Source organism: Ceratotherium simum, chromosome 32 (assembly GCF_057802395.1).
Source record: "Ceratotherium simum simum isolate JZ-2026a chromosome 32, ASM5780239v1, whole genome shotgun sequence".
Taxonomy (NCBI): domain Eukaryota; kingdom Metazoa; phylum Chordata; class Mammalia; order Perissodactyla; family Rhinocerotidae; genus Ceratotherium; species Ceratotherium simum.
The window spans coordinates 9,076,042-9,103,600 of NC_141931.1; the positions used below are offsets into that span (position 1 = coordinate 9,076,042).

At 41.1% G+C, this 27,559-nt stretch overlaps 2 protein-coding genes across 5 annotated transcripts in view; one reads left to right on the forward strand and one right to left on the reverse strand.

Moving 5' to 3' along the window:
• PDSS1 (decaprenyl diphosphate synthase subunit 1) overlaps positions 1 to 9,605 on the reverse strand; it is a 41,141-nt gene extending 31,536 nt beyond the window's left edge. Inside the window, exons 1-4 of the mRNA XM_087420685.1 lie at positions 9,438 to 9,605; positions 5,265 to 5,329; positions 4,407 to 4,527; positions 1,560 to 1,690 (exon numbers count right to left, since the gene is read on the reverse strand). Coding sequence (XP_087276811.1) covers positions 1,560 to 1,690; positions 4,407 to 4,527; positions 5,265 to 5,329; positions 9,438 to 9,566 — 446 coding nt within the window. The 5' untranslated portion in view covers positions 9,567 to 9,605. The remainder of the gene's footprint in view (positions 1 to 1,559; positions 1,691 to 4,406; positions 4,528 to 5,264; positions 5,330 to 9,437) is intronic.
• A 63-nt stretch (positions 9,606 to 9,668) lies between these two features.
• LOC101395405 (uncharacterized) overlaps positions 9,669 to 27,559 on the forward strand; it is a 37,860-nt gene continuing 19,969 nt past the window's right edge. Inside the window, exons 1-11 of one of the 4 annotated variants that reach the window (XM_087420684.1) lie at positions 10,167 to 10,346; positions 12,052 to 12,193; positions 14,115 to 14,233; positions 15,163 to 15,291; positions 18,635 to 18,699; positions 18,778 to 18,834; positions 18,925 to 19,023; positions 19,217 to 19,284; positions 22,119 to 22,206; positions 24,785 to 24,854; positions 25,615 to 25,687. In XM_087420684.1, the coding sequence (XP_087276810.1) occupies positions 14,117 to 14,233; positions 15,163 to 15,291; positions 18,635 to 18,699; positions 18,778 to 18,834; positions 18,925 to 19,023; positions 19,217 to 19,284; positions 22,119 to 22,206; positions 24,785 to 24,854; positions 25,615 to 25,687 (766 nt within the window). In that variant the 5' untranslated portion in view covers positions 10,167 to 10,346; positions 12,052 to 12,193; positions 14,115 to 14,116. Of the gene's footprint in view, positions 12,194 to 14,114; positions 14,234 to 15,162; positions 15,292 to 18,634; positions 18,700 to 18,777; positions 18,835 to 18,924; positions 19,024 to 19,216; positions 19,285 to 22,118; positions 22,207 to 24,784; positions 24,855 to 25,614; positions 25,688 to 27,559 lie in introns of all 4 variants that reach the window. The other 3 variants (XM_014783587.2, XM_087420683.1, XM_014783590.2) reach the window with 3 other exon arrangements.

Sequence of the window (27,559 nt, forward strand, 5' to 3'; positions counted from 1 at the left end):
ATGCCTTTTCTGTGTGATAGTCTCCCAGGTTTTCTACAACCAACAGTTTATACAGTTTCAATAAGGCAAACTGAAAAAACTTTCAATGATGGGGATAACAGCTGACAGTGCGGAGTATTTTCCTTCCCATGTTATCTCTGAGGATAATGAACTGTATTATGTATTAATCTGAGAAATTAAAAATAGAAATACACACTCTGTCTAGACCAGTGGTTCTCAACCAGCGACGATTTTGCTCCCCAGGGGACACTTGACAATGTCTGGAGCCATTTTTGGTTCTCATCAACAGGGGTCGGGGTTGGGGGCTATTACTGGCATCTAGTGGGTAGAGGCCAGGAATGCTGCTACACCCTACAACCCCACAACAAAGAATTATCTGGCCCAGAATGTCAGTCGTGCCAATGCTGAGAACCCCTGCTCTAGAACACATGAGATGTATTTCAAGTTTGGTTTGGAGGGAGCATTTCTGCTGCCCTGCCTTCCAGCTGAGGTGAAAGTGGTCCTGATCACCATTAAAAGGTCACCGCTCCTTCAAACGACACTGTGAGCTTTTCCAAAGTCTGGGGTAAGTGGAAGGCAGCCGTGAGCATGGTGTTGTGTGCTGAGGGGCACAGCAGCAAGGCACAAAAGGCTGTGGTGGGCAGAGGTGACCATCCGCTCAGGAGCAACTTCTGATGCTCCTGATGTTCCGCAGCATCCTTATACGTCGTGCTGACAAACCTGAGGCTTTCCTTAAAGTATGATCAATTGAGAAAAGCAAATATGTTCAGCCTAGGGACATGTATTAGTACATATGGTCTACTGGAATTTCCATCAATAGATTACGTGATATAAAAATAACAACTATGAGGACACTCCAGCAAAATGACAAAGAGTTTCAAAAACAGCGGTGCAAACAAAGCAGAACACAAAATTATATCTGTAGTATAACTGAACACAAGAGTAGAGGGGCAGAGCAATGACAAAGATGGCTGCATGCGGTAATGGGTCAATCCTTTTTCCTTTTAAGATTTCCTTTAATATTAAAATGTTGCCATTGTTTTAATATTTAAAAATTTTATATAGATTCAAAACACAAAAGTTGAGGACCGATGGTCAAGATGCCTTCTTTTAACAAAATTTTTTGGGCACGTTTCTGAAGGTCACAGGAAGGGAGGCATTGCGGGGGCGGAGGGGGGTGCCCAGAATCACGGCACAGCTCATAACTTTATGACCATCCACCTTTGGACCAACTGCCCCGTGTGTATAATGATTACACATATGCATACATCCTGGTATTCTTTACTTCTGAATGAGAAAACTAAATTTGGCTTTTAAAATTTTTTCTAAAATGTTCCTTTGCAGCTGAAGTTGTTCTTCCACGGGCATTAAAAAGTGTGGGAAAGGAAGATGCCCAGACCAGATTCCAGAGTGACCTTAGTGACCCAAAGCCAGAAACTACTCCTTACAAGTGAATTCTTAAATACACGCCACTTCTTAACAGGAAACTAGACGGTAACCTTGGGAAGGAAGATTTGCCAAATATGAAAACGACAGAGGACCGAAAGCAAATAACTCACCGGGAGTTATTATGATGAATATTACAGGCTCGGGCCATTAGCACCACAATAATTGGTCGAAAAGCTTTTCCTTTTCCATCGAAGTAATATTCAGACATTTCCTTAAGTTCTTTTGTAGATATGAGAAGTTCCTGAAATAAAGTGTCTCTGTGTCAATACAGAATCGTAATTGCACAAAAAGTCCACAGGATTTCTTTCACAAAACTTTGATTTAATCTCAGTGTGCTCACTTCAGTTGAGAAATTCAATACTCAGACAAGGTTCCCGCATTGTATGGCCACAAACCTGGCTGCCCCGCAGCAGGCCCCAAGCGGCCTACATGCTAGGGCAGCTCCTGCCCCCTGCCCCAATGACTCCAAGAGACAGCAGCGAGGGAGGAAAGCACTAGGCGGCCCGGGCACTCTGGGCCAGTGACAGCACGAGAGAGAAAGGAACTGGGGCTGGGAGCAGCTTGGAAGACGGAGGGGAGGGGACAAAGATGGGGAGAGTGGGAGCCAGCGGCTGTCAGGAGCCCACGAAGCAGGAGGTCAGAGGGTGTCCGGGGTAGAGAGGCAAAGCTGCATATCGGGGGCAGGAAGATATAAGGTGGCGGCCGGGGGGGAAGCAGCAGAGGTCAGCAAGTCTGGCTCGGCCATTACTCAGCAACAGGTATGTCAAAGGTTCAGAGAGGACGTTTAAGACATGGTTGGCCTCACTGCGAGGAGCTTACAACTGAATTGGGGAGACAAAAATTTTAAAAATATGAAATATTCAATGAATAATACAGTGGTAACTTGAACAATGCTGTACGTTCAATGCATTAGTTCAGAGAAGGGAGAGCTCAGAGTGGGCTAGAAAAACTGAACATTTCATGGAGGAGATAAGCTTTGAGCTGGGATTAAAGGATAAGCAGGATTTTCATTTGTGAAGAGGAGGGAGAGCCCTGCAGCTGATGGGCGTGTCTGACATATCTGCTGTTCAGGGACTTGCTGGAAAGGATCAGAGCTGGTACCCTGGAAGCACTGGGAGATAATGGACCCAGACGACCCTCAGCCAGGCTCAGGCGAACAGGATACAGCCACCAGTCATTAACTCACTGAATTACTGACTCAGCGCCAAGCACGGCAATAAACACAACAGTTACAAAGATAAAGGAGCCAGTCCCCTGCCTACAAGGAGCTCAGCGCATAGACGGGGAGGAGTAAAACAGTAACTGCAGTATAACATGATGTGGGGTGATGGGTGCTGTCCCTGAGGTAAGCGCAGTCACCCTTCGAGCACGGAGGAGGGACCTGTGGCTCAGGCTGAGATGGGGAGGACGGGAGCAGGAAGGACAGGGCAACAGGAATGGGGGCGGCTGACCTACGGCCACGGGGACTGAAGGCAGGAGACAGCCTGGGAGGATGTGGAGGGGGAAGGAGAGGGATGAGTGGAGGATCCTTCTGGGTTCCTGGGTGGCGCCTTCGATGAATAGGAAAAACAGAAGAAAAAACAATTAGTAAGGGAAAGTAGTCTCAGATATGTTAAGTTTGAGACAGTCATGGACGCTCCCTGGAGTTGCCCAGTGAGCAGTTAGATGTATGGGTTTAGGAGAGAGAATTCAAGCTGGAATTGAGATATTATCTGGGAGTCATAAGTATGAAAACGGGTAAACTGAGGATACAGAGAGGGGCGGGGCCGAGAGAACCCTAGGGAAGGGCAAAATTAAAGGGGGTAGGGTGGGGGGACAGAGAGGACCCAGGAAGCAGACTGAAGGACGGCCTCAGCACTAGGAGACCAGAGAGAGTGCAGACGCCCAGGGAAGAGTTTCACGGAGCGGGGAGTGGTCCACAGTGTCCAATGTTCAAAAAAGTCAAGGAAGATGAAAAGCAAAGGGTCCACTGGATTAGAAGGAAGCGCCGGACGACCCGGGCAGACGGTTTCGGAGAGGCCGGAAGGGAAGGCGCAGCGTGACGGGGCCGACAGAGAGAGGGCAGCGAACACTGTGAGAGAAGGGGGGCTGGGACACAGGGGCAAGGGACGGTCCTTCACAAGATGGACGTGAAGGAGCTGGAGCACCCAAAACCAGGCGAGAAGACAGGAAGAGGGCGAGTCTGCAGATAAAGCAGAGACACAGGCGACTGCGGGGCAGCTCCTAGGGCACTGAGGCGGGGGCAAAGGGGAGGGGACTCAACTGGAGGTGAAGGGACTGTTCTGGAAAGGAAGGGAGCACTGACCTCACCGAGGCAGGAGGGAAGGAGGCAAGCCTGGAGACAGACGCAGACGACAGAGCAGGAGGGGCTTCCTCCTCCACGGCCTCTGCGGGTCTGTCAAACGGGGGCGGCGTTGCTGTGGAACAGGAGGGGGCGGCGCTTGAGGAGGCAAGGGGAGAACCTCGCGAGGATAAGGAAGCTGACAAGGGGCACGTGCACTCCTCCGGGCAGCAGCTGAGGATCGACGTGAGGTTGGGAGCCACTCAAAGTTTTGGGGGAAGAAAGTGTTTAATGCAGAAAGCCCTATTTGGGGCAGTCTGGCCCCGACATTCAGAACCGGATGAGGAAGACGGCAGCAGGAATCGCCGGGGGCTTCAGTGTTTCAACAGGCCTGGAGCAGGTCAAGGAATCGGAGGAACAGGTCAGAGAACCCACTGGACAAGTAGGCGCTGGCTGTACCATTTTTTGCAGTTCCCCAACTTGGCAACAGCCTCTTTCTGGATGGTAACACGTGCTGCAGCCTCCGTATTGCCCCACAGCTGTTGCTCAAGAAACATTTGAAACTTGACATTCGCGCATCGAGTTTGTAACGGCATCAAACATATGTGAAAACTCGCAGTTTTTCATAATTCTAAGAAATCAACGTTGCTTCACAGCATCATCAGAACTATCTTACCTTTCTAATGTCCTCATATAGACCTTTCAAGTCTCTCCAACCAAGTTTAAAAGGATCGGTGTATTTCTCACCACTCCGGGTTTTACTATGACAACACACTGCCGACGTCGTGTGATGGAACCTGGGACAGGCACAAACGCACACAGTGTAAGTCTGAGTGCTGCTTTATGAAGTGAGGTCATTTCTTTTCTTTTTTTTTTTTTTGTGAGGAAGACTAGCCCTGAGCTAACATCCATTACCAATCCTCCTCTTTTTACTGAGAAAGATTGGCCCTGGGCTAACATCTGTGCCCATCTTCCTCTACTTTATATGAGAAGCTGCCACAGCATGGCTTGACAAGTGGTATGTCGGTGCACGCCCAGGATCTGAACCTGTGAACCCTCGGGCTGCCACACTTAACCGCTACACCACCAGGCTGGCCCCAAGGTCATTTCATTTTTAAGTAAGAATTATATACATATGTGCATATACTTATATATGTAATAAAGTCAGATGATGGAAAACTTAAGCCCAGATACTTGCTGGAAATTAAGCACAAATCCAAAACGGTCATTAAAATTTAGAAAAACATACAGAACTCTGTTCTTGCTAAACGATACGTCAATAGTTCATTTTTATAACCAGGACCTTGAGAACCCACAAAATCAAAGAAAGACTAAACTATGTTCATTGTGTTCTGGGTTGAGTTTAAATTTTATTCTCATTTTTTGAAGAGGCAGAGATCACACACAGTAGATATTGTAGCATTTAGTTAAACAACATTAAATTTGTTGGACTAGCCAACTACAATTTAGAATAGAAATTTACTAGCAATACAGTTAATAATTTTAGTAGTTACAATATGCATTATAAACTTACCGTGGTATACTATATATATTTGGAAAAGCAGATGTTAAACTCTTCACAAGATTAAAATAGGACATCTATAAAACAAAAGTATCAAGAAACTTGTAAGAATATGCATGAAAAACTTGTTTATAATACTAGATAAATAAAAACTCTCATAACTCATAATAATCTTTATCTTTTAATGTCCATTTTGAGGTAGATTGAAAACTTTTGAAAAATGACAAAAAGTTTCCTTATTACAAAAGCAACATTTGTCATTACAGAAAATATAAATAAGAAAAAAGCAGAAAATAAAAAACATCTATAGTCTATCCCTTGGCCCAAAGAAAGCTACTTTCCATATTCATATCTATCTTTCCAGATCTGAAAGCAGTTTTAAGACAATCATTTCCATTTAACTAAGACTGGTCAGAGAATAGTAAAGATCAGTGTTATTTACATGCTTTTAAATTCTTAAATTGGTTTAAAACAGACAATAATCAAGATCCCAAAGGCATCAGCCCAGATGGTGAAAAGGAAAAAGATTTCAACATTAAGGAAGGAATTTACATTTACACAAACACTGCCTATTTTAAGTTATTGTTCCTAAACACACTTGGAAATGGTACCTCTTGATAGGTAATGTTAAAAAACAAAGAAGCCCAGGGCCAGCCCAGTGTAGCGCTCGGAGCTCGCAGGTTTGGATCCAGGCGCGGACCTACACACTGCTTATCAAGCCATGCTGTGGTGGTGTCCCACTATAAAGTAGAGGAGGATGGGCACGGATGTTAGCCTAGGGCCAATCTTCCTCACCAAAAAAAGAAACACAAACAAGCCGAGCAGCACATTTTGATGATATTAACCTAATCAGAGATCAAAGAACAGGAGACTACTTCTGAAAGATTCAGAGGTGGTGATGGTCAATTTTAGTTCCAACAATTAGTAACCACTATTATGGGCCAGGAATTGTGACAGGTACTGGGGACCAAAGTCGGCCAGGCCTTTCAAAAATAACTAATTTATTAATCTAATGTGATGTAGAGTATTTGAGTATTTGAAGCAAAAAGGATGAATTTAGCACAAGAAAAATAAAACTCATCCACTCTATTAGTAATCAAGTCTTGCAACACGCTTTTACACTATTATTTGATCCTCACACATATGAGAATGTGCTTTATTCCAGCTGGGGAACTTGAAGTTCAGAAAAGTTAAAGTCTGCAAAACTGGTATACAGCTATGTTTACAACAAATCAGAGGAAAAAAGCACCTATAGAACTGTGTGCATTATGTGATCTTGCTAAAAATTTATACACACAAGCACAAATAAAATGCATAGAGAATAGGGTTTGGAAGCATATAAACCAGGGTATTAAAAAGTTATTTTGGAATAAATAGATTTGTGGGAGTTTTTTGTTTTATTCCTTTTTTTATATTTTCTGATTTTTCTCTAGTGAAAACATATTGCTTTAGACATACTTAAAAAACAGTGAAGGCTGACTTTATTAGGCAGGCAGTGGCCAACTAAACTGGTCTGAGTTCTGTTCTTTCCACTGTAGTGTTACATATTCATTAAACCAATAAGAACATTTATGACATCCCAGGCAATTACAAAGTCCCAAGAAAATGTGATAATCTACTCTTTTGATTTTACCATTATATGACACTTACCTCACTTCTTTCAGCCTTCCTGGGTAATTAACTCATACAAACTCAGCACTTTATTAAAATACTTATTCAGTTTGAGACCTAATCTCTAACCTGGAATGAAAAGTTAAAATTACCCAGCTAATACAGAGTGCTCTTAACCACTAGGCAGCGTTTAAGTGGGAAAAAGCATGGTCTTTGGAAGATAGATCTTGGTTCAAATCCCAACATTTCCTGTCTGTGCTAACCTGTGACATCTTTCTGATCATGCCTACTCATGGACAGATGAGATTAATTTAGAGGGTATACATGAAACTTTTAACTCAGAGCTTAATACACTGTGTACATTTTAATACAGCATCTATTCAGTCAAGCTATTTTCTGCTTTAAGAGTAGCTTAGGGCAATGTTTTCCAAAGCGAGGTTAGAGGTGTTGAGAAGAGCAGTCAAGTATTAAAACGCAGTTGTGAAACTAGAGCTGTACCACTACCTGCAGTAGCAACAATCATTTTCCAATTCTGATTTTGTTCCCTACCCTTCCATCATGTATACTCCCTGAAAATCAACCTTGCCTTCCATGAATTTACTTTTTAAAAAAAGAGAAAATGCTCAGTAAGAAGACTTACTGACAAGTGATTTGGCACAATCAAATGCGCATTGGTTCTTGTCCCATTACAAGATTTGCTAACACTACCCTGGAGAAGGGGGATCAGGTACCTACATCAGGAAGCAGTAGAGCTGCATCAGAGAGCCCGACATGGCTTTATTATCGTTGCTTTTTGTCCCCAAGGACTATCAGGCCCTAAGAGACTTGAACTAACCAAAACACACACGCCTGAGGCAGACACCAGAAGGCTAATATGTTAATGTATAGTGAAAAATAGCACTGACACACGAATCTGAAACATACGGTACTGGCATCATCAGTGTAGCGCCCCCTTGTGGTCATTAAGGCAGACATGGAAGCCATCAGTATCTTCCCTCCAGGAAAGCATTCCTTAAGTTGCTTGGTGGACATGGAATCAAAAAAAGGAACGTCAAAGAGAAGTATCTGGGCTGGCCCAGTGACTAGTGGTGGAGTTCAGCGCACTCTGCTTCGGCGGCCTGGGGTTCACGGGTTTGGATCCCAGGGGTGGACCGACACCACTGGTCAGCCATGCTGTGGCAGTGATGCACATACAAAATAGAGGAAGACTAGCACAGATGTTAGCTCAGCGCGAATCTTCCTCAGCAAAAAAAAAAAAAAAAAAAAGTATCCAATGGCAGCAGATGGATGGTGCATCTATCTCTCCATTGGTGGCACTAGAAATATTTGAAGTCTGGCTAGGACAGTACTGAACTGGATCCCAGCAAAGCCCTGAGACTCTTCTCCCATCTTCTCTTTACTGTCTAGTCCATCTATTAGCCCAGCTGCCAGTCTCTCTTCAAATGTCTAATTTAGATAAGCTGTGATATGTATCCACTTTGATACAAAGTACACATTTATAAATGCTACATATTTCATATTGGTAAATGGTGTTTGATGGGAATATGAAGTGTACCAAATCTGACTGAAACAGAAGTCCTAAATTCAAACAAACTTTTAAAAAATGAGCCCTGCAGATGACAGGTGAACAGGTACAACTACTGTGTGACTGGAGAAGTCTCTAAAAAGGACAGCGAGTCCACAGATTTTGCACAGTTATGCTAAACAGTAGGGGCCTACCCTATGGCAGGCTGAGAATCAGTCAACACAGAGTGCAGAAGAGACTCACAGAGCCACAGAAACACGTCCATTCACAGGGGCACAACTGACCGGAGAGGGAGATAAACGAGATTGGGTCCAAAAGCAGCGGAGAGCGTCAGGGAGTCATGGTTAATGCTGAGATTCTGATTCTACTTCAAGAAGTCATAGGTCAAATTAAAGATGATCCAAGGTTTCTCTACTTGGGACATCCTCAGGCCTTTTCTCCTTCCGTTGCCCTTCCACCTCGTCCAGGTGTGCTCTCCATCCGAAGAACTACCGAGACTGAAATCCGGTCCACCCGAAGCATCAGCCCTGCATTCTCCACAAGACCTTTTCCGCCTATTCCGAGGTCACCTGGATCTTCCGTGTCACTGAGAGCGGAGAGCGGAACAAACACCCTTTTGTTCTAAAATCCCAGTTAAGATCTGTCCTACCTGGCAGTAACTCGAAAGGAAATAGCTGCAGACGGTCTCCAGACTTGACTTTGTCCGCGCTCCAAGAAATAATCTGATCACTCCTCCGGCGCTTCCTCGGGACCTGGCTCCTCACCGCTCCCTCCCCAAACCCCAAATGCACCCTCGGTCCCCAGGAGACTGCTCTGCAGTCCCGTGCGGGGCGCCCCGACTTCAGGCAGACGCTCGCCGCCCACCCTCCGCGTCCCCCCGCGCGGCCGGGCCCCATCCCCGGCGCCCCGCTCTCCCCGGGTCCCGCCCCGGCACCGCCCCGCCGCCCCGCGCCGAGGCGCACGTGCAGCGCGCTCCCATTCATTCCGCCGCGCGGTTGTCATTGGCGCCGTGACCTCTGCGCCCGCCCGGCGCGCGCCCCCGGCCTCACCTGCGCGCGGGCGTCCGCAGAGGCGCGCGGCCCGCATGGCCCCGCGCGGCCGGGGGAGCCGGGCCCGGGGCTCCGCGCCGACGGCCTCCAGGCGCAGCAGCGCCGCCACCGCCACCAGCACGAGGCCATGGTCCGAGTCCGAAAGTCGCGGCGGGGCGGTAGCTCCGCCTGTGGCCCGGCGGCCCTCCTCCCGGGACCCGGAGCCGGAAACCTGGCACAGGAAGAGCTTCGGCCCCGCCCGGGCCGCGTCGTCTTCCCCCTCCCCCGAGCTGCGCTGCCGCCGCGCTCCCCGGACGGGAGCCTCGGGCGCCCCCCTGCCCCGGAGCCCGGGGGGACGGCGCGGCCCTGCCGGGGAACCGGCAAGAGGAGGGGCGCGCGGCGGGGGCGCCCGGGGCCTCTTCGCCCCTTGGCCGGCCTCACGACCCCGGAGAAACTAAGCGGGACCTCCCAGCCGGGCGAGCGGTCTCCTCGATCCCCTCGTGCCCCTCGCCGGGAGCCAGCAGCTCCAACAGTCAGAGCGGAAATGTACCTTTTGGGGACCGGCTGTTAGTAAGAACTGCTACAGTGCGCCAGACTTCTGGTCACCAACTCTTTCTTTCTGCGCCTTTATGCAGAAATATGACTCAAAGAATAGGGTTCCCGTTTTGCTGGCTAATCCAGAGGCTACAGCTCCTGCGGCTGCTGCCTTTGGGTGTGACCTGCCACGCCGTTTTCTGCTGCTTGTTGCAACCTGGCCTTGAAGGAAGTGACAGCCTTTTGTATCTTTCCTGTAATAGGTCAAACCAGGACCAGGGCTATTGTGAAAGAGAAGTTAGATTAGCCTCGTCTCTCGACTTTTGGACTCTCTCCTCTGAAAACTTGATAGGTACATTTTGGCATCGTTTGGCAGTCTTGCTCACATCTGGATATGTGAGTCCTGCTCGTGGGTGTACTGAGCTGTGTGAAATTGTTTGATATTTGGTAATGTTGAACCTACTTGTAGCCAGCCCAGGGAATAATGGAGAATGTACGGGATTAGTACCTGATATGGGTTAGAAAGACCTTGTCTTAATTCTGTAGCCAGCCAAGGGAATACTGGAGAATGTACAAGGATTTCTCTCTCATATGGGTTAGAGAGACTTTTTCTTCATTCTGTAGCCAGATCTACTCTTCTCATGGTAATGAGAGAGCGTATCTATAACAGAAATCCGTGATATAATTAATTCGATACGTGCACACAAACACAGAGCTAATGAGAGAAAGTGTAAGCATGAGGGATACAGAAATACAAGAAACTTACTCTGTCCTCAAAAAATTCACTCTTATGAGGAGATAGACCAGCAAATAGGCAACTGCAACTGTCTGATATTTTTTCTTGTTCGTCTGAACCTTGCTTTTTGCATTAAAGAGTGCACGTACCCATATAGCTGAGCACATTATTTTATGTTTATCTTCAAAGTATTGTTTTTTTACTGAATAAAAGCATAGAATAAAGAAGCTTATTAAAATAAACCAACTTCGTGAGGTTTCTTTCCCCCCAGTCTTGAAGAATATTATGTAAAAAACATGTCAGGTGCTTTACAAATAAATGTTTTGATATGCACCTGTGGCTTATCTTGATACGGGTTTATATATTTAGAAACGTCTAACAGGTAGACTTTGCCTAGTAGAGTGTAGTGATAAACAGGTGTACTTGCGACAATCCAATGACCTAGATGTAGTCATCTGCTGTTTTTCAGATAAGGAAACAGATACAGAGGAATTAAGTGTCTTGCCCAAGCTCACATAGTTGACAGATGTAGCTCTACACAATTCTGTCAGGCTATTTTCATTTAGAAATTGTTCTAAATTTCTGGGTAGATTTTTTTACCCAGATTAAAACAAAATACTTGGCTCTTAGAAAGGTGTAATGTTGCAAGGCTAAGTTGGGAAGCAGATGAAATTTGTGAAGGCTTCCCGTATTAGAGTAGAGCTAAACTCGTGATGGACAATCACCCACCAATAGGACATGCAGAATACACACTGGTTCTTTTGACCCAACTAGACCAAGCTTGAGTCCAGGAAGTTAAAAACATTGTCTGAGCTGTGCAAGTAATTGCCAACGAACAGACTTCTCTTGTGCACAGGCTAGAAATGACTTTGGTCTTTTCGACTGCACTTACACAAATGAAACAACCAGTTTTGACTGATAAAAATGGAATAAGTGTGTAATTGAAAGCATTTTCAAAGTTGTTTCGATGTTGGAGAGTTGGTTACACTTTAAGACATTTTTCTTTCTATAATGATGATACTATTGAAAACATTATCTACAGTAGGGCCAGACTTCACAGCCAGGAGAGATTATATACATAATACTGTATATGTATTAACCATGTCTTGGTTCACAGTACCACATAAAAACATCTCATCCTGATGTTATTAGATAAATGATCAATAAATTATCAAAGTAACTGTGGTAAGATCATTTATGGAGAGAAGAGGTTCAAACATAGTTGCACTGAAGGGTAAGCAGTTTTTGTGGATTTCATATTCTCAGGCAAAACTGAATTCTAAAGAATTTAATTTTGGAATTACTGATTTCTCTGAGATGTTAAGATAAAGGGTTGTACTTTGGAATTTTCTTTGGGTGTTTTAGTGACTGACGAGCTGGTTAAAGGGGCACAAGGTGAGGGGTGGGGACCTCTGAAGCAGTTAGTCTTTTTGGTCCCTTGGCCAGTGATCACGTGCATTGACCGAACAGCTATGGTGCCAAAGTGGGAATGGATCAGTACAAAATCGTAAGTACTGGTGGAACATTATATACTGCCCATGCTCTACTAAAATGTTAGAGCGTCATAAAAGAAAATGCATTAATTATATAACTTAGGCTATTTCCACACAGAGGCTCTCCTAAAAGAGAAGAAAATACACTTTTGCATCTTCTGCTCCTAATGATATTATCAGGTTTTCTTTGGTGGATACTAAAATCATCTGTTTTGTGGTTGACTACCCATTTGTTCCCCACGATGCTGCCTTATTCCCCATGTCCTTAGGGAAAAGTATGAAGGGTTAAATCTGGCCCACATTTGCCTGTTGTTATACCGACTTGAGGAAGATACAAGATTACTCTTATTTCTGTTGTAATTGACATTTAGTTTACCTAAACTTTTGTGGAATAAATAGTTATTCTCAACAGTTGACCAAATTGTTCTGAAGCCACCTTTTTCCACTGATTCAACATATTTTCTCTAATCATATAGGGAATTTTTGCATTACTTGGGGCTGTTTCTGGGCTTTTTATTCAGTCCCATTGATCTTCGCATCTATTTTGGGGATAATGATATTTTTAGTTGTTGCATTCTTTTAATTTTTAATATGATAAGGAAACTCCCATTTCTCTTATTTAAAAAAAGTTAGTCTTTATTATTCCAATTTACACTTTAAATTTGTTTGTTTTTTAATATCTTTTTTTTTTTTTTTTTGTGAGGAAGATCAGCCCTGAGCTAACATCCGTGCTAATCCTCCTCTTTTTGCTGAGGAAGACTGGCTCTGAGCTAACATCTATTGCCAATCCTCCTCCTTTTTTTTTTTTTCCCCCCAAAGCCCCAGTAGATAGTTGTATGTCATAGTTGCACATCCTTCTAGTTGCTGTATGTGGGACGTGGCCTCAGCATAGCCAGAAAAGCGGTGCGTCAGCGTGCCCCCGGGGTTCCGAACCTGGGCCACCAGTAGTGGAGCGCGAGCACTTAACCGCTAAGCCACCAGGCTGGCCCTGTCTGTTTAAAAAAAAAAAAAAAAAAACCCTACTAGGATTTTGATTGGATTTCCATTACGTTTATTAAATAATTTGATGACCCTGACATCTTGACAATATAATCTCTATCCAGAAACATAGGTCTTTGTGTCCCTTTGTCTTGTAGTTTTATTAATAACACTTACCCTCTTCTATTTGTTTTTTGTTTTGATTGCTTTGGATTGGGAAAACTAAGATTTTAAGAATTGTACGTAAAATACAAGTAAGTATGTTCTGAGTAGCTAAAGCATGTTCAAAGTGCTCTCTCTTTTTTTTCTCTACAGATTTTTAAATAAAATACATGTGCTTTGGTGCATGGACTTTATGAAATATAGTTTCTCTCTTTAGAGGCAATTTTTAAACTTGTAGCCTTGTGAACAGGCACCTGTCAAATATTTTGAAGTTTCTGGTACATTTGGAAGCAGTTTTGTACTGTTAGTAAAACATCTGATATTAGATGTTATTTATGTATTTATCTGTTTCCTTCAGTTAATTATGATTTCCTGAAGGGCAGAAAGAATGTGATTAGGTGTTTAATATTTTTTTATTAGATCCATTGAATTGGCTGGTACTACAATTCTAATATTGCAATGCAGCTTACCTCCATTTTATTTATATATTCTAATAAATAATAAATATAGTACACATCCTGTTGGTCTCCCATGAGTGAAAGTCTTTGAAGACAGGGTATGTGTCTTGTTTTAAACTTTTTTATCTCCCATCTTCTGGGACAGTTCCATATACTGTACTATATGAATATTGGATAGATACGGTTGAAAATGGTAAAATAACTTTTAAATAACAAAGTATGAAGAAAATAGTGGTTTAAGTTGATTTTCTTGAAGAACTGTAGCCTTTCTAAGGAATGTTAATGCTCTATGTGCAACAAATGAGAACATTAAAAAGAGGGTTTTTTTTCTTGTCAGCTATGTTGCCGGTTGATCCTGTTAAAGAAAATTATGTTCGTAAAGTGAAAAACTGTATTTTTTCAATGGCCTTCCCTACTCCTTTCAAATCAGGAGTACGTCTGATAGCAGTTTCAAAGGTTAGGCTTTGTTTCTTCACAACGCAAATATTAACTCACTATAACTTTTGTCTAAAAAGGTAGTGATATTTTTTTCAGAGTTAAATTGTTAGTCTATTGATAAATCAACTATCTTTGTGTTTAAAATTCAGGCATTTAGAGAATGTCATTCTTAGAAATCACTTTCTGATGCTTATTCCTGGAGCCTAGTACTTAGTTTCGTCTTCAAGTTATCTTACAAGGAAAATATGCTTTTGTGAAAAAAAGGGGTAAATGAGTTGAATTCTTAGAAATGGGCTCTAATAAGAAATTCTAAATTGTTTTTTGTGATTTAAATGAATTTGGGATAAAAGTAGAACTCACTTTTTTTTTTTTAATTTCCATTTATGATTTTATTTTATTTTTATATTTTTTGTGAGAAAGATCAGCCCTGAGCTAACATCTGCCAATCCTCCTCTTTTCGCTGAGGAAGACTGGCCCTGGGCTAACATCCGTGCCCATCTTCCTCCGCTGTATGTGGGACGCCGCCACAGCATGGCCTGACAAGCGGTGCGTCAGTGCGCGCCCAGGATCTGAACCTGGGCCGCCAGCAGCGGAGCGCTCACACTTAGCTGCTGTGCCACAGGGCTGGCCCCCTAGAGCTCACTTTTAAGATATATAAAAATAGAATTTACTTTTTTCTAGTTCCTTTAAAGAACATATGCTAGGAAAAGTATTATTTTACTGTGCATCACAAGAAATACATACAAATTTTAGAACTATCTAATAGAACTAATTTTCCCAAATACCGTAAATAATCATAGAAAGTATAGTACATCTCTTATGAAAAAATATTATTGTATTTTCAGAAGAGGTTTATTTAAAGAATTTTTTTCTTCTGTTGTCTCTTTTCTCAAAATTTTTAAAGGGATTACTTAAGTTTGTAAGAAGATTTTTTTTTCCTGCTTCAGGAAGTTCTGGAAGATATTTTAGACCTTGATTTATCTGTCTCAGAAACAGAAGATTTTATCCAGCTTGTAAGTGGAGAAAAGATACTATTTGGATCCATTCCGTTGGCTCACAGATATGGTGGCCACCAGGTAAGAGTAGCTGCAACATCACTTCCCTTATGCAAATATATACCATTGGTGGAAATGCTGTCCTATTAAAGACGTTATTTTGCGTTCCTCTCTCTAATATCAGCGTATTGAGACTTCAACATGATGTTTCTAGAAGAATGTGTCATTATAAGATGTTTGTAGATTAGCTGAGGTGATTTCTTGCTCTGATAAAGCTAGAGCCTAAGTTTCTTTAATGGAGTTGAGAAAACTGAGACAGCACAAATATAATAGTTCTGTGAATTATTGCTAGAGAACTCATTCGGTAAAGTTTTGGCCAGAGATTTAGGCAAAGACAAGTAGCACGATGAGTCAATATAAAAGCCTCAGAAGGACAAATAGATTATAATTTTGCCAGGATCACTGTAGAGCAAAGTTTTAGAACTGCTGGAAACTTCTAAAAATTAAATCAGGGTTAATTGAGGGTGTTATCCAGTTATGTGCCGCATAACGACATTTCAGTTAATGATGGACCATATATATGACAGTGGCCCCATAAGATGAGTACCATAGAGCCTAGGTGTGAAGTAGGCTAGACCATCTAGGTTTGTGTAAGTGCACTCTGTGATGTTCGCACAACGACGAAATTACCTAACAATGCATTTCTCAGAGCATACCCCAATCATTAAGTGACACATGACTATATATGCAGAAGCAATTAAGAAGGCACCTTCTAGAAATAAACCACAATGTTGAAGCAAGTTCGAGGTGTGGTATCTGACTAATTAAAAAAAATAAAGAGAAGGAACACAGGACCAGTTGTTGAAATTGCTGCGACTTTCCTGTGAGCTAGAAAAGATTAATTTAACACTCTCTGGTTGTTTGGGGGCTGGTTTACTCAGGAATAATTTTTAGGACAGGTAGCAAAGTATAATAGGGTCGGAGTAGGGATTAAGGTAGGAAATACATGAAAAGTGCTTCCATGATAGCTGTTATAATACTGATAACATCAGGCTCTGGTTTGTTGGGGTAGTTAATTCCTTTCAGATTTTTATTACTGTCATTCTTCAATGTCCTATGAAGCAAAAGTAACATAGAAGCTAAGAAGCTAAGCTAACATAAGCTAAGAAGCCAAGTGACATAGACCATTAGAATTGTAAAGGACTTTAGGGGTCATCGATCACAAACTTGAACCTCAGTGTCTTGATCTGTAATGTGCAAGGATTGCCCAGGATTATTCCAGGAGTTGTGAGAAGTGCTATGGCACAGAAATCCGCTTAATTTTATTTAACACACCATTTTCCAAACATATTTGACTGCAGGGTTTTGTTGTTGTTTTGTTTTTAAGGAATAACTATTAACATTTTGCGGAGCTATTTTTCTCAGTTTAGAAACTTTTGGACTAGATGACCCCTATGGTTTTTTCTAGCTCCTAAATACATGGTTCAGCAAGCCATTCCCCAGATAGGTTAAATTATTATTATTAGACAGCATTTTATACCAGTACTCACATGTACTGTTAAAATACAAATATAACCTTAAGCCCTGCACAGTTTTGCCAAGCTGTTCTTTTTTGCAGTTTTTTTTGTAGTATAGTAAATTACATCAAACTTTTGTGAATTTCACATTTCATCTCTTTCTTCTTCTCCCTGATTTGAAATTATATTATAAATATTTATTTAAAAAGATGGCTTTGCCATTTTGAACTTACAGTGTAATGAATGATTTCTTTCTTTTGTTAATGGTGAACCACCCTCCTGTTTCCTGAATTCACTCCTGGCTCTGGATTCACCATTCTTTCTACTTCCCTTTCATGGTGGGGGATATACCTGATGTATTGTGTTTTGTTTTTTTTTTAATTGCAGTAACATTGATTTCTAGCATTGTATAAATGTTATAAATTTCAGGTGTACATCATTATACTTCTATTTCTGCGTGGATTACATCATGTTCTCATGTTCACCACCCAAATACTAATTACAATCCAGCACAACACACTTGTGCCTAATTATCCCTTTCGCTCTCCTCTCTCCCCCTTCCCCTCTGGTACTCACCGATCCAATCTCTGTCTGTATGTGTTTGTTTGTTGTTGTTATTATCTACTACGTAATAAGTGAGATCATACGGTATTTGACCTTCTCCCTCTGATTTATTTCACTTTGCATAATACCTTCAATGTCCATTCATGTTGTCACAAATAGCTAGATTTCATTGTTTCTTATGGCTGAGTAGTATTCCATGGTGTATATATACTGCATCTTCTTTATCCATTTGTCCCTTGATGGGCGCTAATGTATTGTTGACTTTAGAACTTTCCAGAGTATGCTGAGAGCACCTGTCAGACTTGGGATCTTAGAAATATTCCCAGCAAAAATTAATTAATGGTGGTTTGTTCCTGGTTAAAATGAAAACTAAAATACTGGATAGATTTTTATCAATTTCATGTTTTTCTTCCAGAACTAGAAACATTGTTTAAAGATTCCACAGCTGTTTATAAAACTCCTTTTATGTGTCACAAGCTATAATGGTGAATGATACCTGTCCCCTTCGCTCAAATTGCTAACACTCTAGGGGAGGGGCTAGATAAATAAACAAATTCCGGTAATATCAGGGTTGTAATGGGGTAAGTATAGGAGTTATGGGAATTTACAGGACCACCCTCCAGTCCCGGAAAGTCAGAGAAGACTTTCTGGTGGAAGTAACATCTATATGGAGAATGGAGTGATGTCTAAGTTAGCAAATAATTGTTGGCAATAATAATAATTACCATCTTTTGAGCACTTGCGTATGTCAGACGTAGTACAAGGCATTTTGCATATATTAGCATTCCTTCTTACAACAACCTGGCAAGCATTATCCCGTTTTACAGAAATGAAAGGTTGGTCTCAGTGAGATGAAGTAACTCAAACAAATTTCCACAGCTAGTAAGCGGCAGAGCTGGGAGTTGAACAACCGCAGACAGGTTTTAACAGAAAAGCTTGGCAACAGTTAATCATGCAAGTTCAAAAGCAATTTTTTCAGGTACAAGTATGTTTGTGATTTTCTATGGCATGTGTATAATATAGGCAAATTTTCTACTAATAAACTGTTCCTAGTTCATATTCTAGAACTAAACAGATCGGTTCTAAGTATTCTATACCTAACAAACTTGAGCTCAGCTATAAGATGATGAAGAAATTGATTACGTCTTAAATTTATATTTTTAAAATGAATTTCACTTGTTTTATTGATTGAATTTTATTTTCACCTTTATTTGAGTTGTTGATTATAATCCCAAAAATGCAATACCCTATTCTCAATTTTGACAAAATAACTTTGGCTATAAAATTACTATAAAAGCTTTAAAGGTTAATACACATGAATAATTTTCTTTTTTCCCCTTTAGTTTGGGATATGGGCAGACCAGCTTGGAGATGGAAGAGCCCATCTTATCGGAATTTACATGAACAGGTACCACGTGTTTTCCTGTATAATAGCTTTTCTGCTAAATATTAACACGAATCTTCTAATACTTACATTCTTTTGAAGGCAGGGTGAAAAGTGGGAGCTCCAATTAAAAGGCTCAGGAAAGACCCCATACTCTCGGTACAGTTTGATTTTTTTTTTTTTAGTGATCTAAATAAAAATTGATGTTATCTTAATGACTGAAAATCTTTTTGATCTTATCACCCATAGAGATGGTGATGGCAGAGCTGTACTTCGCTCCTCAGTGAGAGAATTTTTGTGTAGTGAGGCTATGCACTATCTTGGGATTCCAACCAGCAGAGCTGCGAGGTAATTCCTCTTTCCTTGAAGCTGACTTTCAGGACTGCATCCTGTTATCTTCAGAAACATGTCAGGAAATGGAGCAGATAGATCTCTGAGAGCATGATTTCTCATCGTTTCTTATAGTTTTAGGTACTTCTTGATAGCTTGCTAGCAGTTGAATAAGTGTAACTTTTAATTGTTTGACTCTGTTGTGTTTCAGTCTGGTTGTAAGTGATGATGGAGTATGGCGAGATCAGTTCTACAATGGAAACATCGTGCAAGAACGAGGTAATAACCGTTTTTAGAGTACTTACGTAAAATTAGCCTAAGTTCTTAAAGAATAACAGATACTGGACATCTTTACAGTTTTCTTAAAAAGTGACCCGTGGTTCTTCAAGGTGTAATTTCAGCATTATGATATTATACAATATTCTTTCCCACATCCATACATCACTAATCCATCCATTTTAAACAGCACACATCTGGGAAGGGAGCAAAAAATGTTTGTGGACAGCCAGTGACATGTTACAAAGCCAGTACATGAAAGCTCACCCATTTTCTTCCCAGGAGACCCCTCAGACCTTTCCTCAGAGCCTGATCGCTCTTCGTGTTTACTTCCAATAAGTTCAATTAGCTTCTTCCTCAGCCTTTAGTAGGTTAGAAATAAAAAATTAGAAAGAGGATCAGAAAGTGTGCTGTAGAGCACCAAAAAGAGGAGTGAGAGAAACTCGACTCAATCTCTGGGGAGGGAGGTGACCTGAAAATCAATAATAAACATATATAACTGCTTAAAAAGCAGAGATATTGAAAACTGCTGACATCTCTACAGGCTTTATTGGGTCCTGTGGGCATCACTATATCATGGGGCAGTGTTTTTACTGGTGTTCACAGTCATTTAGCAAGAGCACATTTTATGTTCTTTATACTTAGTGTATATAATAAGTTTTGATAAGATTTTCATAAAAAAAAATCCCCCCAAGGTATTCATGCTTAAAGAAATTAAGGGTTATTTATCTTTATGGCCTCTGTCTCTCCCCTTTAATTTAGTCTGGATAAAATGGATACTATTGCACATGGGCCTATAACAACTATTTAGGTCTTTTTGTTTATGGTGTTTGGAAATGAGATTCCAATCACAGATGGTTAATATGACGGGTACAACACTACTTACTTTTGTGGCTATGACTTATATACTGTATATTGTTAATCCGAATTCCAGACCACAATCTTAATGGTTTCAAACGATCCCCAGTATTTCTCCTTTTTAAGCCATTAATAGAATTCACATCTAAGTCTTCACATATATACAGATATTTCTTTTTTTTTTTTTTTATAAGTTTATTTATTTGTTTCTTTTTCCCCAAAGCCCCAGTAGATAGTTGTATGTCGTAGTTGCACATCCTTCTAGTTGCTGTATGTGAGACGCGGCCTCAGCATGGCCAGAGAAGCGGTGCGTTGGTGCACGCCCGGGATCCGAACCCGGGCCGCCAGCAGTGGAGCGCGCGCACTTAACCACTAAGCCACGGGGCCGGCCCTATACAGATATTTCGATTGTGCTTGTACCTTAATATTTGCCCAGCAGCGACTGTGGTTCAGTGAGAAAAGTGCTGGACAAGCAGAAAGAATACGTGAAACCTAGAACTGGCTCTGCGGGAAATGATTTGTGACTTTGGGCAAGCCACATTCTGGCCCTCTGTTTCTCCAGCTAAAATGAGGGGGTTAGATTAGATTATACCTCCTGTGTCTTTCATTGCTAACATTCAGTGTTTCAATGGCTATTCGCTAAGTAAACATTTAGAATAATTTATTGAGCTCTTATACTTTTCCTAAGTGACTACATTTTTATTGCTCAAAAAAAAACCCACATGAAAATAAATATTCAGATTAGTATTGTGAATAAGTCCTGACTATATGGATAATTCAGTTAACCCAGAAAATACTAATTGGCCCTTTTCTGTGCCTACCACTGAACAAATCTCTGGGGGATCCAGGAGTAGTAAGTATATATCATAGTCCCTGGTCTTGAGAAACTCGGTCTTCATAGAGAAAAGGCTTAAATACATGGAACAAATGAATGATAAAAAGTCTGAGGTCGGTAAAAGGGGGATCAGTGTAGCCATTTGGAGGATGAGGCTCTGGTCTTGAGCATAAGATTAGAAAGCATTTTAGGACAGGGAGCAGAGGGAGTGGAGCGTGTGGAGCAGGGGAGAATAGCACAAAGGCTGGGAGGTAGCAGTCGGTGTGGTATTTTATTGAAGGACATCACCGGCAGAGCAGGAGCTTTCGTCCCCTGGGATAGACTTCACCTTGACGTCGAAACACACATAAGTACAGTATTCCTTATAAGACAGACACATGAATTCTCTTTACTGATTGTGTTACCAATGTCTGTAATCAAAACAAAGGCGGTAATAGAAGGCTGCAAACACAAACACAAAATACAAATTCACTTTATTTCTTCAGTATATTCATAAGTTAGAACATGTGCACCCATTTATTAATTGAAGTTAATTTTCAATTAGTTACACAAATGGAAGAGACTTGCAGGGCCTATGCCATAGAAATAATTCACTAATTCCTGATATCAGGACGAGGCAGAGGGAAAAGGTCATAATTGAGGAGACGGTGGGAATCTGATGTTTGGAGCGTAACGGTTTAACTGAACAGCCTTTAGCTAAGTTGGAGCCTCAGTATTTCTGAAAGTGTTATGGTTCCTAACATTCTAGCTGATTTGAGCTTAAAGAAATAGAGAAAATCCTTGATACTCTTTAGTGTGTAAATTAGTTGTTTTTCCGATAAATTCAGTTACTGTATTTTTTTATTAAAATAATTTGCTTTTTTTTTTTGCTAAGGAAGATTCACCCTGAGCTAACATCTGCTGCCAATCTTCCTCTTTTTTTTTTTTTTGTATGTCAGCTGCCACCACAGCATGGCCACTGACAGACACGTGGTGTAGATCTGCGCCTGGGAACTGAACCCAGGCCACCGAAGTGGAGCATGCTGAACTTAACCACTAGGCCACCAAGGCTGGCCCAGAATAATTTCATTTTTAAGAAAAGCATATTATGCTATATTTGCATAGTTTAAAATAGTTTATGCTAAAATAAATGTTTCTTTTTCAGGTGCAGTAGTGCTGCGTGTTGCAAAATCATGGTTTAGATTTGGATCGTTAGAAATTTTGGCTCATGATGGTGAACTGGATTTACTAAGGTTAGAAAATGACATTTTTTTTAAATGGTAGAAGACAGTTGAAAAAAATGCTTATTTCTGTGCTGTGAAGTTAAAATATTTTTGATTTTCTTATAAGTGAAACCAAAAATTTCATGGGGCTGGCCCAGTGGCGTAAGTGGTTAAACGTGCGCACTCTGCTTTGGTGGCCCAGGATTCGCAGGTTTGGATCTCGGGTGCATGCTGACGCACCGCTTGTCAAGCCATGCTGTGGCGGCGTCTCATGTAAAGTAGAAGAAGACGGGCAGAGATGTTAGCCCAGGGCCAATCTTCCTCGGCAAAAAAAGAGGAGGGTTGGCATTGGATGTTAGCTCAGGGCTGATCTTCCTCACAAAAACAAAACAAAACAAAACAAAACATTTCAATTAGTAAATATTTTTAACACTTTCTATGTGCCTGACATGATGTGGGCTTTCTAGGGGGCTGAAAAAAGAAGTGTAAGACCCAGTAGACCTTTTCCTCAAGGAATTTTTTATCTAGTATGCAACCCAGTTGCAGCTGAGGGCCTCCATGCCACTCAGAGACCTGGGTGGAAGTGACTCAAACTCCCCAATTCTGCAGCCTCAAGAGGTCCAAAGCTCCCCTTCCAGTTTGTGGGATTCCCAGGGTGCGTGCTCTGTCTCATGTCTCTTCTTTTCTGGACTCCAGTTTTGATGTGTGTAATGCCCATTTCATAATGGGTTGACCCAAATGTGAAACTTAGCCCCTTGAACAGGATGAAACCAAACAACAGACTAAATTTACACAAAACATTTAAAAACCGAGTGCTTTGGAGCCAGCCCTGATAGCGTAGTGGTTAACATTTGGCATGCTCCGGTTAGGCGGCCCAGGTTCGGTTCCCAGGTGTGGAACCACACCACTCGTCTGTCAGTAGCCATGCTGTGGCGGCGGCTCACATAGATGAACTAGAAGGACCTACAACTAGAATATACAACTGTGTACTGGGGCTTTGGGGAGGGGGAAAAAGAAAAGAGGAAGATTGGCAACAGTTGTTAGCTCAGGGTGAATCTTTCCCAGCAAAAAAAAAAGAACAGAGTGCATCTTACTGAAGATTTCTGCAGGGAAGACAGACGAAGAGTTGCTTCAAAAGAGCAAAGGCAATAGATTCTTCCCCTCTTGTCATGTAGAACAGCGCCCACCATTCTCGGATGTCTTGATGCCTGTGGTCTCTGTGCTCACAAAATTCCATCTTCCTCAAGCACACTTAGTAAGACGTTTCTTCAAACAAAAACATTTCCTCCTTTAAGAGGAAATCATCTTCCTCCTCTTCCTGCTCCTAGGGCTTCCATTTGTTAAGGTAATAGAGTTTTAAAAAGTCATTAGAAATATATAAGAAAAAAATTCTCTTAAACAAACTAGAATCATTTGGAATAGGAATCCTATATTGTAGTTATCAGCTTAGTAAATCCAGACACCTGGTCCGCGAAGAATATGGAGAGAAAAGAAAAGAGGGAAATGAGGAAGCAGAGAAGGGAAGTCATCACACTGTCATGACTGTCCTCTGAGTCTCTTTCTTTAGCACGTTTACTGAGCTCAGAGTCTCCTGGCTTGTTGAGCGAGTTGTCTACTCTCACTGGGCGTTGTTTCTAACTTCCCATTTGTTTTTTGGGTCACTTCTGCTTGGATTCACCATGTCACTGAAATTGTTCCATCTGGTGGTCCTACTTCAGTTATATTTCACTTCTCTCTCTGACATTTGATGTATGTCGGTGACCACTTCATCCTTAAAATGCCTCCACTGGTAACGTCACTATGTATATGTTCCTTTTTGTTTCCCTAATGCCTGAAACAGTTCTTAACACATAGGCACTTATTCAAAGTATTAAATGATTTGAAAAAACTATATATGTACAAACTCTCATCCACTCCTATTCGTTTGGGTTTTAATAATTTTCAAATCATATCTACAACCCCCTTTTTTTTCTGGATTCTCTCTTAACAATGCAATAAACACTAGCGGTTAGTTGACTAGCTAGAATAGTCAGTTAAAATAGGGAATAAAAAATATGATACATACACAACTTAAATATTTTAACTTCAGACAATGGCCGATTCTTGGTTACCTCGTTTGTGAAGCCTTACGTGACCCTCCACAGATAAGTAATCATTCCCTGCTCTGTTATTTTTATACATTTTACATTTTTCTATTATTGCGTGTATGTATTATACTGTGATGTCGTGATGTCCTCATTTGTTCTTCTCCTCTAATAGACTATATGCTCTTTGAGGTCTGGGTCTGGTCATTTCTTTTCTTAGCCCTTGCACAGGGTGCAGTGCATATAGCAGGTCCTGTAGGTACTCAATGGATGTTTATTGAACTAAGCTAAATTTTAACATAATAAGATAGAATCTAATATTATCTTAGAAACACATTTCCAGTTTTGATTGGTATTGAGGAAATATTTCTCTCTGGCTATTTTGGGAATAAAATCTTATTTTAATTCAAAAAATTTTAAGCATGAATCAAATGACTTCACGAATGTCAAGGGTGGATTTAGGTGATAGAATACTTGCTACTGTATTCTGAGGAACACTGATGCTGTCTCCTTTTTATCTCCAGGACATTATTAGACTTCATCATCCAGGAACATTTCCCCTCAGTGGATGTCAAAGAACCTAATAGATACGTGGTAAGTTTTAAGAGAAAGGGCACTACTCTGTTTTCTCTCACTAGCTTGCCAACGTTAGTGGTTACAACTTAGAACTTAAAAAATTACAGTTAGGAAAGGAAATGTAGAGCACTTTGAACATTTTGTTAGACGAAAGTAAGATCAACCACTTCATACACAAGACATAGATAAGACAGCTGTTTTATTGAGAGATACCTAGACAAAAATAACAGGTGGTACTGCATCCTGACTATATACATTATTTTTTGAGCAGCATATATAACTTGGTCACGTATATTCTTTTCTCACACATTAGATATAGAGATATTTCTATAGTAGTAGTTCTCAAATAAACACAATACATAATAGGAAGATGTGGCTTTCTAGTCTAGTGGAAATTTTTTGATCTTCATAACCATTTTTCATTCTTTCAACAGTCACAGAGAAAGGAATTCCATTATTTTTCTTGGTGACTCATTTTAAAGTTTAGTAACTCTCTTTGCTTACATTTAACTCCCTCGTGCTAAATTCTAATGCTTTTCTTTTTCTTATTGGACAGGAGGAAGCCTGGTCATATACTATGTCTGAACCTTTCATATATTATTTCTGGATGAATAATTCTCTTTCTTCCATTTTTTTCTTACATGTTCTAATTTCCATTCCTTTAGTCATCTTTTGGCTCATCTTCGAATTCTTTCCATGTTCTCCTTGTGACTTATCAGAAGATTCTAAAAGAGTATACATTACTGAAAATCTGACATGTTTGTAAATTTTATTTTAGGATTTTTTTTCTATTGTGGTATCTGAGACAGCACAACTTATTGCCTTGTGGATGTCTGTTGGTTTTGCTCATGGTAAGTTATCTATTGATGTTTCATTCTTCTGATGAGGAAGTAGAATTAATTTGTTGAAGCAGAAGACTTCTTTTTTGTGTATTTCAAAATATTCCTCCTGATGAGCTTCTTAACATTTATAATATGTGAATTTTTTTTTTAGCAACAGAGAAACAATTTTCTCATGTTTAAAATGGTTTTGAGGGCCGGCCCCGTGGCTTAGCAGTTAGGTGCGCGCGCTCTGCTCCTGGCGGCCCGGGTTCGGATCCCGGTGCGCACGGACGCACCGCTTCTCCGGCCATGCTGAGGCCGCGTCCCACATACAGCAGCTAGAAGGATGTGCAGCTATGACATACAACTATCTACTGGGGCTTTGGGGAAAAAAAAAAAATAAATAAAATCTAAAAAAAAAAAATAAAATGGTTTTGAATGGAACAGTATAGACAAAATAGAATAGGCATCCTCAGTTTGATGAGGATATTGTTACTTGTAAGGCTTTTTAACCTTGTGAATATATATTATATTTAGATCTCTTTAAAGCTATTTTAAAAATCATAGTTAGAAAAGCACTACATGCTTATGGAAAAGAATTTAAAATATACAGAAGTGAGTGTGAGTTCCATTCTGCGGGATAATCATTGTTAACCATTTCATATCAATTCTTCTACACTTTTTTTTTTTTTTTTTTGATGAGGAAGATTAGCCCTGAGCTAACATCTGTCGCCAATCCTCCTCTTTTTGCTGAGGAAGATTGGCCCTGGGCTAACATCTGTGTCCATCTTCCTCTGCTTTATGTGGGAGGCCTGCCACAGCATGGCTTGGTAAGTGGTGCATAAGTCTGTGCCCAGGATCCAAACCTGCGAACCCTGGGCTGCCGTAGTAGAGCGTGCGAACTTAACCACTCCTTCACCGGGCCAGCCCCACTTATAGACTTCTTTTCGGTGATATTCATATGTAGCCTGTAAAAGCAGCGGGGCTGGCTTGTGTGTGTTTGAAGCCATTCTCTGCGTGGCGCTGCGTTGGAAGGAATATCTGCCTGAACTAAGAATAACTGAATGATATGTACCAGGGTCTCTAGAGAAACACCAAAGGGGGATCCCACATTGCAGAACTCTTGAAATCTCCTTTAATTATCACACACAGACTCTCTGTCTCACTTGGGGTGGGGTGGGATAGGGAGCGGGCAGGTGTTTCAGAGTTCTTGCTGTTATGAACTGTGCTCCAGTGACCACCATGCAACTGGACCTTTGAATTCTTGGAGGTGAGTTTTTGAGGATAAAGTTCTAAAAGTGGAATGATTGGGTTAGAGAGTCTGGACATTTAACATTTTGATAAACAGGGCTATCTTGCTCTGTAAAAGGTTGAAACTCTTTGTTTTGGATGCTGTTGCCTCCTTGCCCAGCTAGCCTGTATTAAGCTGGTGTGTCCATCCTGTGGCTTCCTCCTACCTCACACTCTGTCCCCATCCATGGGCCCCCTCCCCTAGGAGGTCACACGCCCGCCCCACATTGCTAGTTGTCTGCAGCTAATGACTGTTATGGGGGTACATATCCATATTTTTACGTTTTCACAACCCTGTGAAAATCAATTAATTGTATTCCTTTACTAGTCTCGATTCCATTCCAAATAACTTATGTTTTTTAAACAAATGCTAGACATTGAGGATAAATAAGAGGAAGTTTCATTTCTTGGGGCTTTTGTTCCTGTAGTGTTTGAAATCTTGGGAGGGAGGAGTATAAAACAAAAGGCTAAATTTAATTTTTAAATATAGTTTTAATTTTATATTAAGCTATTTGACTTCACCAGTTGAACTTTCAATTGGTAATCTAGTTTGATGTTTCATTTCTAAAACAAATGCGTTTCACTGACCTTTCCTATTCTAGATAATCTGAT